The 19,481-nt window shown below is 36.4% G+C and overlaps 1 protein-coding gene across 5 annotated transcripts in view; it reads left to right on the top strand.

Moving 5' to 3' along the window:
- Positions 1-19,481, top strand: part of TASP1 (taspase 1) — a 296,551-nt gene that overhangs the window by 58,293 nt on the left and 218,777 nt on the right. For all 5 annotated transcript variants that reach the window (XR_009559115.1, XM_060285375.2, XM_030872548.3 and 2 more), the window contains 2 exons: positions 2,134-2,213; positions 15,603-15,709. Coding sequence is in view for 4 of the 5 variants with exons in the window: in XM_060285375.2 (XP_060141358.1) it covers positions 2,134-2,213; positions 15,603-15,709 (187 nt within the window). In the remaining variant the exon portion in view is untranslated. The remainder of the gene's footprint in view (positions 1-2,133; positions 2,214-15,602; positions 15,710-19,481) is intronic.

The raw sequence follows: 19,481 nt of genomic DNA on the forward strand, positions 1-19,481 counted from the left end.
GTTTTCATGCTAGAGTCCTCATGAGGGGTTTCGCAGGATTTTGAGAAGAGAAATGTCATTACCTGACTTGTGTTTTACAAGGATGTCACTGGCTGATGTGTTGAGATTAGACTGGGGCAGGGGACAGAGCAAGGTGAGCATGGAAGTGATGAGGCCATTTCAACACTGTAGGTAGTAGATGATGGCAGCTCAGACCAGGGCGGTGGCGAGAAGTGGTCAGATTCCGGATGTGTTAACAAGGTGGAGTCGATGGATTTTTCTAGTGAATTGAGGTGAAATTTCTGTGAAAGCTTTCTCCTTGGAGAGTCAGAAGAATATTTGAGAAAAATTTGAACTGGTGCTGCATTCAGTGTTCTGGGAAGAGAGTTTTCATTCTTGATAGTATAGTTTTTAGCGAAAGCTCACGTAGCTTTTTAGCATTTTAAAATGATTTCAAAAGCAGTTATATGCCATTTTGTGTGATGTCAAACTACTGGACAAGTAATTTTTGGTAGTAAGGAAAGGTCAAGATCTCAAAATTCTTATCCGTAAGATGGCATCAAATATTCACCTTCCTGTGAATATTGTACAACGCCTAATGTATTTAAAACCTTGCATAGCAGACAACTGCAAACTAATTTTATTTAGAATCAAACCTATGAATGATTAAGAAATGAAAAATAAAACTAAGCTTATGTTATAAAATACTTTCAATTCCAGATGCTGGGATAGAACCCCAAATGACGAATGGGAGTGCTGAGAATACTAGATTCAGCTCCAAACTTCTGTCCTGATCATTTAATTTAATACTTCAGCATCTCTTTTACGTCTTCACGTGAAGAGAGTTTATTTCTTATATCAAAGTCTTTTTCTAGCAGAAGGAAGTGCTACAAATGCTGTCGGGACAGCTCAACTTGCATCCAAGTTCCTACCTCAGTTATTCTTCCATTTTCCTTTATGTGACAGCTTTTCTTTGCAGTTTCTTTGCAGTGGTCTTCATTTGGTACAGGAATAGGAGGAACTTTTCTATTTTTGGAGTCCTTTAGATTTTTTTTTAAAAATGGAAGTTTGAAGAGGTATTCTTGTTGGCTCTCTCCCTCTTCTCTCTTTTTTTAATGCTCCCTCCATTCTCACCTTCATATATACTGGAAAATAGTAGTAACTATTGGCTTAACCAATTTGTTTCTCATTGGAACCATTTGGATATGTTTCTGAGTATCAACTTAGACTTTCTTCTTCTAATCTATCATTGATCTTCTTATGAACAATCAAATCTAAAGACTTCAATATGTATTACTTTGAGTTTTTAGTGTTGGAATGATTAGAGGAACAGAAACAAAAACTAGGGAGCAGGAAACTAATGAGTAGGCACTAGTTCAAGGAATCCATTACTAGCTGGCTGAGAGCTTTAAGAAGTTGGCTGTGGAAGGAGATGAAGTGATTGATTATTATGGTAACTGCTTGCTATTACTGTGTTAGGGAATGGGGTGGTTAATTATCCTGCATGCTATTTGAAATCTTTGAAAGGAAGTCTTTTACAGTTAGCTAACAGTATCCTTTTATTCACTTTGTTATGTTAAAACTTGCAGCTTGGGACTTAAAAAAATTACTTTTGGGACATACCACACTGCTTTATTTACCACAGTAAAAATGATTCTGACAGCCATATATATATTTTTATTGCATCGAGGCTTAGAAATGTAAGTGCATATCATTGTGTTTGGGCATCTCTGGATGTACCCCACTCATTTTGGGTAGATCCAGGTGTTATACTAGGCAAGAATACTAAATCTGAAGACATTCACTTAAGCTTTGACTCTTAATCTGATGAAATAGATCTTGTACATAAACTGAGAACCACAGTTGATCCAAGATAAATCTTAGTATTTTCCACTGGGAAATCAACTATTTTTACTTCTTATGTTGCATTTTGCCAATTTTTACTGGTTAGTTATTGCAAATGATATTGTACCATTTCCAGTTGTAAAATTTCTAACTTGGGGAAAAATTAAAAGAATTTTTTAGGCATGTAGCCATTTTGAGGTATTGCAAAATTTTTTCAGTTGCCTTACTATATTACTTATATTACTTTATTGAATATGTAGGAGAAGATGACACTATGAATTTTTAAAAGAGTAATTTTTCTGTTGTTAGCTTTTTAGTTGGAGAAGGAGCCTACAGATGGGCAGTAGATCATGGAATACCCTCTTGCCCTCCTAACATCATGACCACAAGTAAGTAAAACTTTTCAAAATTAAGCTGTATTAGCATATATACCTGAAAGTGTTACATTGCTTTTGATCCATATAGTACCTATATTTAAGGAATAAAGCTTGTATGTTGAAATATTTTAGTTAAAAGATAAATAGAAAGTTATTTGATTTTAAGCCACCTTTATATTCTTGAGGTCCCCCCACTCCTGCTTTCTCACGCTTTTAAAAAAATTTTTTGCTGCATTGGGCCTTCGTTGCTGTGCGTGGGCTTTCTCTAGTTGGGGCGAGTGGGGGCTACTCTTCATTGCGGTGCGCAGGCTTCTCATTGTGGTGTCTTCTCTTGTTGCGGAGCACGGGTTCTAGGTGCACGGGCTTCAGTAGTTGCAGCACGCAGGCTCAGTAGTTGTGGCTCATAGTCTTAGTTGCTCCGGGGCATGTGGGATCTTCCCGGACCAGGGATCGAACGCATGTCCTCTGCATTGGCAGGCAGATTCTTAACCACTGCGCCGCCAGGGAAGTCCTTGCTCATGCTTTTATAGAAGTATTGTTAAAGGATCCCTTTTAGGCTACTTAAAATAATTACTAACAATAAAACCATAATACCAGCCACTCAGAGAGAGAGAAGAAAACATAGGTCAACATTTACACAACTTTGAGCTAAGGAAGGCCTATCTAGGTACCAGGTGTATGAGAAGGAAGAACAAACGTGTGACTGCAGAAGAGTTAAGACTGAAAAAACATTTATCATAACTATGACAATGGGATACATATGCAAGTTTTGCCAGATTAAAAGTCACACGAATACATGTGATACCCCAATAGAAAAGGGTCAAAAGTCATAAATAGATAATATAACATAACTAATAGGGACATTCAAATTAAGGTCAATACATGTTAAATCTGTTCCTGCTCACTTGGTGAAAGAGTTAAAAAATATTGTATTACTGCTGGTAAGTGTGTGGTAAAATGAACATAATACATTGTAGGTACAAATGTAGATTGGCAGAAGTTTTGGAGGACAGCTAAGTAGTATAAATCAAAAGCCTTAAACCCATTCTGCATCTTGGAACTTGTCATCAGAGATATAGACATAGATTTATGTAGAAGGGTACTCAGTGAGCATTATTAAGAATGTAAAAAAAAATTCTATTATATATAAAATAAACTACAAGGATATATTGTATAACACAGGGAATATAGCCAATTTTTATAGTAACTATAAATGGAGTAGAACCTTTAAAAAATTGTGAAATCACTATATTGTATACCTGTGACTTATATAATATTATACATCAACTAAAAAAAGGGGAAGAAAAGAAAAACATAAAGAAAGATTATTAAAAAATTTGAAAAAGACTTGTGTCCAACACAAGAGGAACATGAGTAAACTATCACATAGTCTTATAATGAAATGTTATGAAGTAACTGGAAATTGTTATAAAGACTGATAATGATTAAATCTAATAATGACTTAAAAAAGTGAAAAATGAGGTTATAAATATGTATATATGTGTGTTTTATATGTCTGTCTTAAAAAAGAAATCATGGCTACATGTTTATGCATAAAACAAATAGTAAAAACATATACTACTTGTTTTTTAAATTTTTATCAAGTAATCTATGAATGTAATTTAAATAATCAAATGAAAAAGTGAGGAATCATTAGCTCCAAGGAAACCAAGTTGTATAAAAAAGAGATGACTATTTATCATAGCAAGTGTCTAATAAGGACCAGCTCTTAGTAACATTATATTCAGAATGAACTGCATACTGCTGCAAGTTGTAATATTGAGAGGCTGGAGGGAGGAGAAATGTGTGTGTGCAGGGAGGCCGGGAGTGTGAGAGTCCTGGAGCCTCACACTCGCCACCACTAATGCTGCCTTAGAGTCTGCCCAGTGGAACTTGCTGTGGAGCTCTTATATCAGGCACACAAATCAGCTCATCTGCCAATTCCATCTTGTTTTTCCTTGGAGGCAGGCCACCTGGCAACCTGGGTCTAGAGTGGGCGCTCAGTAGGCCTGCTGTGCAGCTGTCATCTGGTCTTCACCTCCCCATCACTTTGGAATTCCCTTTTCCTCTCTCCAGTATCAAATTGTCTGTTTCCGAATGTCTTTTTTTTTTTTTCTTGTTTTACTCCCTCATTTGATATATGGAAGGTGGGAAATCACTTTCGCTTAGGTTTCTGAAGAAATTGCTCTGTCTTCTAATTTCCAGTCTTGCTATTATGCAGTCTGCTGGCACTTTGATTCCCAGTTTTTTGTGGTATCTTTTGCCTCTTTGGAAGGAAGTTCTTATTTCAGTGGTCTTATTACCTCAATGATATCTTGGGATAGGTCTTTTTTTACTTATTGTACTGGGTACTCTTTTGGACTCTCCATCTGGAAATCGATGTGCTTTGGGGAAATTAAAAAAAAATTGTGTAATAATCTCTCCCCCTATCTCTCCTTTGTTATATTTTTCTAATTTCTTTCAATTAGATGTTGGATCTTGTACTCTAATCCCATGTATCGTTTTCAAAAGTGACTTTTTCTCCTTTTAAAAATCTCTGTCTTTTGTCCTGCTTTCTGGGAAGTTTCTTCAATTTTATCTTCCAAATCTACTTCTAATGAATTTATAATTTTGGTTTTCATATTTTTAATTTCTAGAGATTCATCTATGATTAATACTTTTAAAACATGGGGTTTTGTTTCATGAACTCAGTATTTTTACTCTCTCTCTTAGGATATTATGGTTTAAAACTTGTTCTTATCCACTGTTTCTGCTTCCTCTGTCTTTGTGTTTGTTTCAGACCCTAATACATGTTAGCTAATTTCCTCAACTATCTAGTGACCCTCTGCAGTTTTCATATTCATGAGTGAGTTACCTAAAGACCTGTTGGCAGCTTTGTGTGTGAGGGCAGGTCTGTTTGACCTCAAGAGGGGAGGCATTGATCATTTTTCTACACATTTTCGTTTGGATTAGACAGAGAAATCTTCCCAGCTCTGGCAAGGCAATAGCCAGTATTCTGGTACAGAACAAGGGAAGGGGCTGGAGGTGTCACAGTGCCCTTATCAGACTTTTACATCAAACTCGGTTTTAGGTAGAGCCCCGTACCTGCTGCCAGATGTGCTTGGTGTCTGCTAATTTGGTGCCGATCTAGTTCAGCCTCTCCACGTTTTCTGCAAGCACAAGGAGGGGATTTGGGCATCTACATGTTCCTTATTGAATTTTCTGCCCATTCTCCTGTTTTTAGTCTCAACCTGGCTTTCAGAGACACCAGGTGCTTTCTACTTTGAGCTCTCTTGATGTTTCTTTGGCAGGAATTAGTTTACTTTGGCCGAGATTAGTTTGCTTTGTGATGTCTTGGCTAGTGGGCATTGGGGTTCATCTTCCTCTGCTCAATTAGTTACTGTTTGTCCACTTGCTTTCTATGTTCTAAAACTGTTGGTATCTCCCTTCTCATTATAATCACCCCTTGTGTATGTCAGTCTTTTCCCCCACTTAAATTTCTTTTTGGTAAAGTTTTAGTAGGGCATGGAGATGAATTCATACATTCAGTCTGCCATTTTTACTTTAGAACATTTATATAAAAATGTGTTAGAAAATAGTACTAGATTTTTTTTCAGGTTGGCAAAATTATTTTTGACTATTTTTTATACTTGTAATAAGAAAAATATATTGTGCCATAGATTTTTTTTATGACTTATATAACCAATCAACAAGAAATGTTCTGTGAATAAAGTGTTTGAAAGTTAAGTGATATATTCTTTTTTTTCCAAAAAAGAATGGTTCTGAGCTATGGGGAATTTAAAAGGAGAAATTATAACTATTATTTAGATTAAAAAAATTTAAATACCATCTTATACTCAGCCATTTGTTTAATCCTCAGTAGAAATAAAATGGTATGTTGGTGCTGGTTAATGATAATGTTTTATACTTGATTACCTTTTGGGGGGCATAATTTGTAGGTTTTTATTCCCCTTCAGCTTTTAGAATGTCTTTCTAAGGTTTATTCTAAGTTTATTACACATTTTCACATGTACTTACATATTTCATTCCTATATGTAGATTTGAATTTCTTTCTGGCATCTTTTCCTTCAGCCTGGAATGCTACATATTTTCTGGTAATGTGGTAGATGTAGTGGTGAAAACTTTTCTCAGCTTTCATTATCTGAAAAACATCCTTATTTTGCTTTTACTTTGAAAAGACATTTTTGTTGGATATAGACTTCTAGGTTGGCAGGTTTTTTCCTTTTAGCACTTTTTTTCTTTTTTTTTTACTGTGGTAAAATATTCATAACATAAAATTTACCGTTTTAACAATTTTTTTTTTTTTTTTTGCGGTACGCGGGCCTCTCACTGTTGTGGCCTCTCCCGTTGAGGAGCACAGGCTCCGGACGTGCAGTCTCAGCAATGGCTCACGGGCCCAGCCGCTCCGCGGCATGTGGGATCTTCCCGGACCGGGGCATGAACCTGTGTCCCCTGCATCGGCAGGCGGACTCTCAACCACTGCCCCACCAGGGAAGCCCCCATTTAAACAATTTTTAAGTGTATAATTCAGTGGTACTAAATACATTCATAGTGTTGATTAACCATCGCCACCATCCATTTCTATTTTTTCCTCAGCCCAAACAAACTCTGTACCCATTAAACAGTGATTACCCATCCCCCTCTTCCTGTCCCTGGTAACCTTTATTCTGCTTTCTTTGTCTATGAATTTGCCTGTTCTAGGTCCCTCCTCTAAGTGGAATCACGTAATATTTGTCATTTGTATTATTTCACTTAGCATGTTTTCATCTATGTTGTAGCATGTATCAGAATTTCCTTCTTATAGCTGAATAATATTCAATTGTATCCTTTTAGCACTTTTAAAGATGTTATTCCATTATATTTTGGATTCCATTGTTTCTGCTAGGAAGTTAGACATGATCATTATTGCTTCCTTGTGTGTAATGTGTCTTCTTTTTTCTCTGACTGTTTTAAAAAACTGTTCTATTTGTTTTCACCTAGGTATGGTTTCCTTTGTGCTAGTTTTATTGTGCGTGTTGAATGTGAGGGTTCAGTTTTTAATCAAATTAGGAAAACTATTGGACTCTCTGCTTCATGCTCTCCCTCATCTGTTTCTAGGACTTCAATTTCACTTATATTAAAACATTTGATACTGTCATGTGTTCCTGAGGCTCTGATTTTTTTCAGTCTTCGTTCTCGGTGCTTTCTGTATTAGTCAGGACTCTCCATAGAGACAGAACCAATAAGATACCTATCTATCTATCATCTGTCTATCTAAAGAGATATTATAAAGAATTGGCAATCATGGAGGCTGACAAGCAATTATGGAGGCTGACAAGTCCCAAGATATGCAGGGTCAGTCAGCAAGCTGGAGACCAGGAGAGCCAATGGGGTAGTTTCAATCCAAGTTCAAAGGCCTGAAAACTGGGAGGGTCAATTGTATAGTTCCAGTGTGAAGGCTGGCAGGTTTGAGACCCAGGAACAGCTAATGTTTCAGATCAAGTATGAAGGCAGGAAAAAGTTGATGTTCTAGTTGAAAGGCAGTCAGGCAAGAGGAATTTTCTCTTACTGTGGGAGAGTCTGCATATTTGTTGTATTAAGGCCTTGAGCTGATTGGATGAGGTCCATTTACAAAGGGAGGGCAATCTGCTTTACTCCGTCTATCAATTTAAATGTAAATCTCAACCTTATCAAACATACCCTCACAGACATACCTAGAATAAAGCTTGACCAATATCTGGGCACTCTCTGGCCCAGACAAGTTGTCAAATAAAATTAACCATCACACTTCTATTTGTTTGATTTCTGTTGAATTGGTCTTTGAGTTTATTGATCTTTCCTCCTGCAGTATCTAATTTGATATTAATCTGATGTTATGATTTAAAAAATATAAAATATTATGTTTTCAGTTTTAAAGTTTCCATTAAAAAACAGCCTTCATCTTTGTCTTGAATTTCCCATGTCTTCACCCATTATATCCATTGTTGGCATATTTATCATTGTTATTTTGAAATCTTTGACTGCTAATTCTAAAATCTAGGTAATCTGTGGGTCAGTTTCTATTGATAGATTTTTTTTTTTCTTGACCTTGGTCACACTTTCCTGTTTAGTTGCATGTCTCAATTTTTTTAAAAAAAAATTACACCTTGTGACTATGATTTGTTATCATACTTTGAATGATGTTGAGTTTGTTCTAACATGTAATTAAATTATTTGCAGTTCACCTTGATATTGTCACAGCCTGGTTTTTGGCTTTGTTAAAGTGAGTCTATTTCAGTTTTTTTCTTAATCCTAGAGTTGTCTCTTAGTACTAGTTTGTGGTCTTTATTCCTGAGATATGGCCTTTCTGGGGTTTCAGTGGAAAGTCTCAAACTTGAAATTTTGTCTCTTCTACAGTGGGTATTTACTAAAACATCTGTTCACTTTTCAGCTGTTATTTTCCTCCGTGGACTTTACGGAATCTTGCATCCTGTATGAACAGTCAAGGACTCATTCAGGATTTGAGGGGACTTTTACATAGATTTTTGGGCTTCTTTTTTTGTGGATTTCTCCTTTCCAGGATTCCTCCCTTACTTTCCAGTGGCTTCAGTAGCCCCAGACTCCTTCATCTCAGGCCAATAAGACTGTAGTTTTCTACCTGAGCTCTATTTTCTGTGTATCTCACAGAGTGGGGAGTGCCTCATGGTGAAAGCTGTTTGAATTTGGATCTCACCCAGTATGTTTCTTTTCTTTCAGTGGTTGAATCCTCTCCTATTTCTGCCAGCTTTTCGTCACTTGCCTTCAAATAGGCATTTTTTTTTTTTTTTTTAGTTTAAAACTTCTGCCCAGAGTTTGTAATTATTATTGGTCTGTAGGTTAGTCTCATATAAGCTATTCTTTCATTACCAGGAGCTGGAACTGATGTTTTGTAAATGTGTACTATTAACAAATATAATAAAAATAATATAAATTAATAAATGTATCTAACCATTGTATTTATTACTTTTTAATTGTGTGGCAGAGGAATAAGTTATCTTCTTAAATATTGAAGCATTTTACATAAACCTGGTCTTCCTTTTTACTCCCATTCCCAATCCCAGACTCCTGCTCAGTCTGATAACCACAGTTACTTGTTTGATTTGCTTCTCTCTGTTCCAACAGAAATGTTGGAATATATAGTATTCCAACGTATATAGTTAGAAAAGAATATATAGTATTCTGTTTTAAGTAGATAAATGGTATCATACTGTAGTATCTTTAGTAAGTTTGTAGATAAGTAGTATTATAACATGGCTTTTTAAAATATTTTTTTGTAATGCAGCAAGATGTATTTTGAAATCTGTCCATGTTGATATATATAGATGAATTAATTTTTAAACTGTTGAATAGCATTTTACCATATTTATTTAGCTGTTTCTTTATTGATAGGCATTCAGGTTGAGTCTAGATTTTGCCATTAACATTGATAATTCCATGAATATTCTTGTACACATCACTTAATATATACGTGTTCTATTGGGGTAGATAGTTGGAAGTAGAATTGCTGACTCATAGAGGATGTGCATTTACTGTTTTGCTGGCTATTGCCAGATTCCTAAGAGATTTGCTGTCTACTTTTGAGAAGTCTGTCTTTGTATAGTTGGTACCATTGATGAACACATAGTAGCTCAGAGCACAGACTTTAGAGGCCTTTATGTGACCAGGGGCAAGTTACCTCCAAGACGCTTTTCTCATGGAGGCGTTGTGATTCCTTGAGGTAATGTATCAAGAATTCTTACTCCAATTTTGGGGGCATAGAAACACTCAGATGTTGACTATTAATATCATTCTCACTGTCATTAATATGTTGGATGTGAAAATGATCTTGGTGATGTGATTTCATCAGAATTTAATAGGCTTAGCTCTTTAGCACTGACTAATAAGATGATTTTAGTGATTGATCGTATCTGGAGTTAGGTGTAACCAGTAGAGCAGTGGTTTTCTACTTTGGCTGCACATCAGAGTCACTGGGGAGCTTTGAAAAATTCAGAAGCCCTGGCTGCACTCAAAATCAATGAAAACAGCAACTCTGTAGATGGGACCCAGGCATCTGTAGTTTTTAAAGTTTTGTAGGTAATTTCAATGCGCATTCAGTTTTCAGAATGTCTGCGATGGAATGTGTACATTCTTTTGAATTCTTCCAGAAAATTCATTAAAGTTGAAATTGAAAGTAATTTTGTTTTCCTTTGGTAAAGGACAACCTTAAATAGTTTGTGCTACAAAGTTGCTACCATCTATTCCTTAATTTTCAGCTGTTTTATGCTTTGATTGGACCTGGGATACATCTTTAAATTAAGTAAAGAGTAGATTAAGGATGTTATTCTATTCTTTCAATTTATGGGCATGATTCCACCACAAGGAATCCTATTTTCTTCTTTTCTGTTGGCTAGATTGTGTTCTTACAGTTTTTCTGCCTTTGTGTAAGGTACTTTGAAAGACAACATGATATTAAACATACTTTGTAATTGTAGAGTTTTATCATAACTGGTATATGATATATCAACACTTAATTTCATATGGCTAGTTAATATGGCCAGTTACGCTGTTTCAAATTTTTTATTTTGAAGTACTTATAAATTCACATGCAATCCTAAGAAATACAACAGAGAGATTCCATGTACCCTTTGCCCAGTTTCCATCAATGGGAACATCTTGCCAAACTACAGTACAATATCACATTCAGGATAGTATTGACAGTCAAGATACACAACACTTTTATCACCACAGGGATATCTCATGTTGCCCTTTTATAGTCTCACCTACTCACCTCCAACCTTCACCCCTTCCTTGACACCTGGCAGTTGCTAATCTATTCTCCGTTTGTATAATTTTGTCATTTCAAAAATGTTATATAAATGGTATCATATAGGATATGAGTTTTTGGGAATTGGCTTTTTTATCACGTAGTATAATTCTCTTGAGATTCATCCAGGTGGTTGTTCTTATCAATAGCTTGTACCATCTTATTGCGAAACAGTGGATGTACCACTGTTTGTTTAATCATTTATCCATTGAAAGGCATCTGGGTTATTTCCAGTTTGGGGCTATAATAAATAATGCTGCTATAAATAAATATACATGTACTTTTTTTTTTTTTTTTTTTGTGGTACGCGGGCCTCTCACTGTTGCGGCCTCTGCCGTTGCGGAGCACAGGCTCTGGACGCACAGGCTCAGCAGCCATGGCTCACTGGCCCAGCCGTTCCGCGGCATGTGGGATCTTCCCGGACCGGGGCACGAACCCGTGTCCCCTACATTGGCAGGCGGACTCTCAACCACTGCGCCACCAGGGAAGCCCTACATGTACATTTTAAAAAATTTCGGTAAAATACACAATGTAAAATTTACCATCTTAAACATTTTTAATGGTACATTTCAGTAGCTTTAAGTATATTTACATTGTATAACTATGACTACCATCCATCTGCAAAATCCTTTTCATCTTGAGAAACTGAAACTCTGTGCTCATTAAACACTAACTCCTTGTTTCCTTCCACCTGGCCCTTGGCAACCACCATTCCTAGTTCTGTCCCTATGAATTTGACTACTCTAGGTACCTCTTATAAGTGGAATCACACATTTTTTCTTTCTTTCCTGACAGGCCTATTTCACTTAGCATGATGTCCTCAAGGTTCAACCATGTTGTAGCATGCGTCAGAATTTCTTTTTAAGGCTGAATAATATTCCATTGTATGTATATATCACATTTTGTTTATCCATTTATACATTGAATGGTTTGAAGCAACTTGAGTTGTTTCCAACTTTTGGTTATTACGCATAATGCTGCTATGAACACAGGTGTACAAATATCTGTTTCAATTCTTTTGGGTACCCAGAAGTGAAATTGCTGGATTATATGGTAATTCTGTTTTTAATTTTTTGAAGAACCAGTGTACTCTTTTCCATTACAGCTACACCATTTTAAATTCCCAGTAATAGTGCACAAAGGTTCCAATTTCTCCACAACCTCATCAACACTTGTTATTTTGTTTTTTGTTTGGTAATAGCCATCCTAATGGGTATGAGGTGGTATCTTGTGATTTCAGTTTTCATTTCTTAATGATTATGCTGTCGAGTATCTTTTCATGTGCGTTTTGGCCATTTGTATATCTCCTTAAATGTCTGTCTTCAAAAAGGGAGACAAGGACTAGCCTTTTAAATTCCCTGGAGGTCACTTCATCTGGAGGGAGAGGCACTGCAACAATGGCTGTCTGCCTCTGAGTCTGTACCTCTGTGACCAGAACCAGCAATCAGAGCACAGATTCTGGTATTTGGAGGAGAGGGTCTTTATTGCCCACCCTGACTCTCACAAGCTATGTGCAAGCTGCTCTAGGAGCGTATGCCCAGCTGCCTGCCACAGGGTTGGGGATAGGGTGTGGGGAGGCTACTGTGCGAAGAGCTGAAGTTGACCCAAATTAACCACAGTTTACAATGAAGCTTTCCCCTGGAAACCTTCCTCTTTAATAGACTCCAGAGTTGTATAATACTTAACATTAGACAGATTCTATCAGGCCAGTTGTTGTCTAGGTGGGGAGACAGATTCCTGGTGCTTCTTACTCTGCCATCTTCCCTCTAGCTCCAGCTTATTAATTTTATATCAGACTGTTCTGATTCAAGGTTATTAATCCTATCTATAACTATTTGCATATACTTTAAAATTTAAAAAGATGCCATTTATCATTTACCTTTGCATATGATGTCTTTTGCCTTGTAGACATTTTAAATTTTACATGGTTTTATCAATGAACCATCCTTTTGATGGATTCTGGCTTTGATAACATTCAATGTAAAATATTCTACTTTAATGTTAAAACGAGTAAAAATAAAAAATAAAATCTCTTTCAGAAAAGACTGATATAAAAAGACTGGTATTTATGCCTACTGTGTGATGGCTTAATCTTTTTGGACTTCTTTTTGTAGATTTTATATGTTTAAATCATTAATACTTATAAGGTTTCAGATTTGTGTGTAGTGTGGGGTAGGAATTTAATTTGTGTTTTTTTCCCCAAATAGGTAATGTATTGTGCCAAGAAAGTTTACTGAATAACATATAGATTTCCCAGTGGTATGAAAAAGCAGTGTTATTCTCAAATTCTATTAGGGATATACATGAGTTTGTTTCCAAACTTGTTGGTCAGTTCCATTACTTTTTTTTGTCCATTACTACACTATTGTTCTTAGACTTTGTCTTGAGGGCAACTCTGGTTCCTTTTCCACTTAATTTTCCTAACATATTTGTTTTTCCTTATTTAAAATTTTCTTGATTAATCTTAAAGGTAATATGTTAGAGTATCTTTGTTATTTTCCCACTGTTATTTTGATTAATTTACATCAATGTGGGGGAAATAAATATGCACTTAAAAACACTGTGACACTTTATTGTTTTACTGCAATTTTCATTTAGATTTGCCTGCACATATATTCTTTTCTTTGCACTTAATTCCCCACCCTTCTCCCTACCTGTTTTTTTTTTTTTGTCTTTGAGCTTTCACTTTGTATTATTTTGCCTGTTACGGAAGAACACCCTTTAATGTTTTTCATTAGTACAGGTCTTGCTGGTGATGAATTTGCTCATTCTTGTTCACCTGAAACTATTTTTATTTCACCTTCATTTTTGAAGGTTAATTTTACTGGATATAATGTTCTGGGTGAGCAGATATTTCCTTTCAGTGCATTGAAGATAACCACCTTGTCTAAATGCACTTGGTATTGGGGTAGAGGGTAGGGGTAGACTTGCTTGTTTCTAGCTCAGCCTTCCTGTGGGGATGTTGGCCCTTTCAATCCCTAGCTTGCTGTGGGAAGTGTCTCCTATGAAACTCCCACCTTTAATGGGCTCTGGGTTTGACTTATGCCTCTCCTTGATGCCACGGAATCAAATTCAAGTGCGCAAGTGTTGGCAGATGCTCACAGTGCAATAATAATAGCTTTAGTCTTCAGTTTACCCCCAGAAAAGCTCGATACTTTTTATAAGGTTTTTAATGCTTTTAAGGTGGTGTTTTTCATATTTTATCTAACATTTTTGATAATATTTGGTGGGAGAATTGCTCTTAAGAATTTAGTCTGCCATTATCAGAAAACTTTGGTAATCTTTTCAGTGTTATATTCCAGTTTGTAATTTCTCTTGTCAGCTGAATCTAATTGTTTAAATCTGTATATCAAGTCTTAAAATTCCAGTTATTGTATTTTTTATTTTTAGAAGTTCTATTTGGTTCTTCTTCAAGTCTGCCTGGGAATTTTATCATCTTTTCTTCCTTAGTTATATTTTCAATATCTTTTTTTTATGTCTGTGAGCATAAACATGTTTTATATTCTATATATGATTACACTAGTATCTGAGGTCTTTGCCGGTTGGATTATACTTTCTGATGTTTGGCTGACTTTTGTTTTTTCATTCTTGGTGATTTATTTCTCATTCGTTTTATGAACTGTTTTTTTAACTATGGGCTCATATTAATTGGAACATGGGAATTCTTTGAGGTCTGGGTGAGCTAAGGTGGGTTTTTCCAGGGAGTATTTGCATTTGCGTTTAATGGGTTTTTGAAGCATTACCTCACCGAGATCATTTTTGGTTTTTTGTGTTTTTCAGGCCACATAGGTAATACGAATTCTCCTAATTCTGTCTGAACTTAAAAATTTTTTTTTATACTTTAATGTTATATAGATATGTATTTTGTTCTTATAATTTTAATTGTTCTTCAAGAGCAGCGCCCCGTCCTCACCCCATCTTGTGCGCGCATGCGCACACACATGCGCGTACACACACCCACACCCACACCCACACATGCACATACACACACCCACACCCACACATGCGTGTACACACACCCACACATGCGTGTACACCCCCCCACCCCCCCCCAACACCCACACCCACACACACCCACAAAACAGAACTCCCCTTCCCAAACCAGCCAAGTGTAACAGGACTTTTCTTGTCTTACGTTTATAGCCAAGGCGGTGACTTACAAGTTTCCTGATTCTTTGCATATTGCGGCATTTTCTAGTTTTCCCTTTCATTGGGCGTATCACCCTTTGGGGTTCCCCCTTTTTATGTGGATGATCTCCAATACGTTTTCTCCTGCTGCATTGTCCCAAGTCTCAGCTCTTGTCTCTTATGCACAGAGACCTTCAAAACCAGAGCGGGCCATGGCATGCATTAGCAGACACTCCTGGAGAGCATCTACCTTCAGAACTCACTTGTCTCTCTGGATTTGACCTTTTTCTTAATTTTTTTACTTTAGGTTATTTTTCTTATTCCCTCCCACCTCAGTGTACACTGAAAAGACTTTATAAAACCCTTTATCCAACATTCTTAAGGATTTTGTCCTGAGGAGGCTCTTCAGGATCTCTCATCGGCCCCATTGCCCTAATATTTTTCAAATGTTATTTTTAATGTTTCTTTTATAGGATTCAGTTTAGCTGCATTTAAAAGAAACAAGAGGAAACTAGAGCTGGCAGAAAGGGTGGAAACAGATTTCATTCAACTAAAGAAAAGAAGACAATCAAGTGAAAAGGTCAGGAGGTGTTTGAAATATTAATAATGAATGTATCATAATGATATACTTAGCCTGCATTTAGATATATAAGCCTCAGAATAGTACAACCCAGTAGAAATATAATGCATGCCACATATGTACTTTTTAAGTTTTCCAGTAGCTGCATTTAAAAAAATTAAAAGAAACAGGTGAAGTTAATTTTAAGACTTATTTAAAACAGTGAATCTAAAATATCGCTTCAAAAATGTGATCAGTGAAAAAATATTACTAGTGATCTAGTCTATTTTCTTTTTTTTTTTGTATTAAGTCTTCAAAAAGCAGTGTGTATTTTACACTTACAGCACGTCTCAATTATGACATTAACTTTTCATTGGAAATATGGTCTGTATCTATATATCATAAAGTTAACAGTTGAAAAAGTAGGCTTACATAACAAGTTACATAACAAACATACTTAAGACTTCCCAGAAATTGAGTTGAAACTCTGTTTTAAAATTAAAGTTTATTAAAATGTAATAACATTAAAAATTTAGCTTCTCATTTGTCCTCACCACAGTTTAAGTGCTCAGTTAGCTCCATGTGGCTCCTGGCTGCTGTTTTGGTCCTTGCAACTCTGGATGAACGTGGCTGTTTAGGGGATAGAGTGTTATAAGGAAATGTATATATTGGATTCATGTAGGTTTTTTTGTACATTCTAATGACATGTCTCTGTTTCTTGTTCTTATATTTTCTTTGTTTGCATTTCATGCATTTGTGTGCCCTCATGAGCCTGCGTGTGGCATTTCTTAGGTGTTTTGGGGGATAGAAAAATTAAAAACCATAACATTCATGCTCAAACTATGGCTTAGAGGTCCGTTAGCACACAGTTCATGATGGAGTTCTCATGTCACATCGTCATTTGATATAACTTGGCATCTCGTTAATATTCTTCATTGATTAGTCCCATAATTGCTTATGTACTGGCTAATGCTTTCCGTCATAGCTATATGTGGTTCATTCACATATGAATGCATACTAAATCTTCTCTCATGGTGATAGATATTTTTCCAGTATGTTGCCACATGGGACAATTAATCAAACATTTTGGTCCAAACCTTTTTATTTTTCTGCCAGAGAAGAGTAGAAATTTAGGAGGCAAATGAACAAATGAGTAGGTAGACCTTGGTGAAAGTGCCTAGTAGTGTGGTTCTGTTTCTTCGGTTTTTGCATCCCATGTGATGTCTGAGTAAGCAAATTTAGGACTTCTGTTCTTTTAAAAAAACTGATAAAATTTGCATATAGTGAGCAATTTAATAAATATATATATATAGCCATGTAACCCATATACCTATCAAGATGTAGAACATATCTGGTTCTTTTGTACTTCCTTTCAGCCATTCTCTACCCTTCATAGGTGACCACTGCTCTGAGTTTTATCACCATAGATGTTTTGTGTTGCTCTTGAACTTTGTATAATTGGAATCTTACAGAATGTACTCTTTTCTATTTGCTTTCTTTCACAAAGCGTTTTTGAGACAGTGGGTCACAGGTTTATTCTTTTTTATTACTGAATAATATTCCCATTTACTGTAAGTTGTTTATCCATTCTCCTACTGATGGACATTTGGTTCATTTCCAGGCTTGTACTTTATGAATAAAGCTGTTATGAACATTCTTATACAGGTCTTTTTTTCAGGGACATCAGTTTAGGGTTTTTATGCATAGAAATATCAGTTGACCTTATAGAGAATATCTTCAGCTGGTCTTACTTAGAAGATTCACTTTTTTATTCAGAAAATATTTATTAAGCAGCTACTCTTGGTGCTGAGCTGGGTAGTAAGAAAACGGTGGTGAACAGGATGGAGGTAATTCCTGCTCTAATGAAATTTTACATTTTAGTGTCTAGAGACGGAAACATATAAACATACAATCAAGTAAGATAATTACCATGTTTGATAACTGATATAAAGGAAAAAAAAAGCACAAGATGATATGATACAAAGTAACTTGGATATGAGAGATGGAGGGGAGACTCAAAAGAGGACTCCTTTAGTTAGGATGATACCTTGCTAGTTAGAGACCTTTCTGAGGGTGTAACATTTGAGGCGACATCTGAAAAATATGAAATGAGTTTTATGAGAAGTCAGTGGAATAGTGTTCCAGGCAAAATGAACTGCATGTGCAGTGGCCCTGGTGGGGACTTGGCATATCGGAGGAATGGAGAAGAGGGGCATTGTGCCTAAAGCATGGTGGGCAAGAGGAGGATGGTATGATCTGAAGCTGGAGAGGTAGGTAGATGCCGGCTCCTTGAGGAGTTTCCACTTTTGTTTCATGAATAATGAGTTATTGTAAAAGCAGAGAAGCAACACTGCCTTATTCATATTTTACAGAGTTCTTTCTGGCTGCTACGTGGTGAATAGGGGAAGGCAAAAACAGAAGTGAGGAGATTAGTTACAAAGTTATTACAGTTGGGAGATGGTGCCACATGGACTGTGGATGTTAGGGATGGAGATGGAGAGAAGTGAATATATCCAGGATATATTATAAGGGCTCCTAGAAAGACAGGAATTACTGATGCCTTATAGAGAGGGGATTTAAAAGTTTTAGTTTTTAGTCATAGTGTATTGCCATTTACTAAGGTGGTGCAGGGAGCTGGAGAAAGTATGGCATCAAGGTGATGGAGGTGGGAAGTGGAAATCAAGAACTTTCTTAGTTCATGTTCCCTTAATGAACTCAGATTAACCAATGCTTTTCATTTTCACAATAACACATATTATCTGATGCCAAGGCACCCTGAACACTCAAGGTAACAGACCACTTTTAGTGTGCTATGTTCCTCTACTCCTTTCAGTTGAATTTTGTGCCACCAAGAGCTTCATTATGCTCATTGTTTTTATCATTTTATCCTTTATCATAATTCATTGTCTCTCATAAACTGATGAATATTGAGTTTAAAAAGAGAATTGTCTGCTTGAAAACTGAAAGAGTTGTTTGTTTGAAAACGAACTTGAAAAAGCAGAGTGGGTCTATAAAAAGTTGCTGTAGAATTAAGCATGGGCAAACCAGCTGTAAAAGATTGAGAAAAATCGGAAAAATCTAGAAGCTTTGTGCATTCAGAGTATGTTGTTAGTGTATTTATATTCTTGTTCTATTTTTAGATAAAATAAAACTTGAAATCATAGGACAGTCCAGGGTGTTATAGGAAGATGATATGGAACATTTGTACGTGGGCTCACATTCAGAGAAAGTCTTATATGAAAAGATTGGCTAGTGAATGAATGAATTGGTTTTGTGTTTTAAATAAAAAGGAAATATTTACAATATGTGTCCTACTTTATGATTCTGTACTTCACCCAGAGAATATTCAACTTTTGAAAAATTTAAACAACCACTCATCAACCTGGTTAAGAGGATTTGCAATAAAAAGCTGGATGTGGCAGCAGGGAAGATTAACTGTGGAGTTGGTTTTATGCATCTGAAGCTTAGGGGTAGGTCAGGGGGGACATTCCCATTTGGCAATCATTGGCATCAAAAGGAATATGAATCCACGTGTCCAGATGAGCTCACTTAGTAGGAGTGAGTGAAGATAGAGGTCTGAAAACTGAACCCTGGGCCAGGCCAACATGTCTACATTGGGAGGAGGAGAAACCAGCGAAACAGAAAGATGGAGCAGCCAGTGGGGCAGAGGGGCCATCAGGAGAGTGTCTGGGAAGCAGAGAGGAGCGTTCAAAGTTAGGCGTCACCTGGGTCAAGTGCTGCTGACAAAACAGTTGGGAGGACAGAGGACTGGCCACTGGACTCGGCACCTGGA

This window comes from Globicephala melas, chromosome 15 (assembly GCF_963455315.2).
Source record: "Globicephala melas chromosome 15, mGloMel1.2, whole genome shotgun sequence".
Lineage (NCBI taxonomy): Eukaryota > Metazoa > Chordata > Mammalia > Artiodactyla > Delphinidae > Globicephala > Globicephala melas.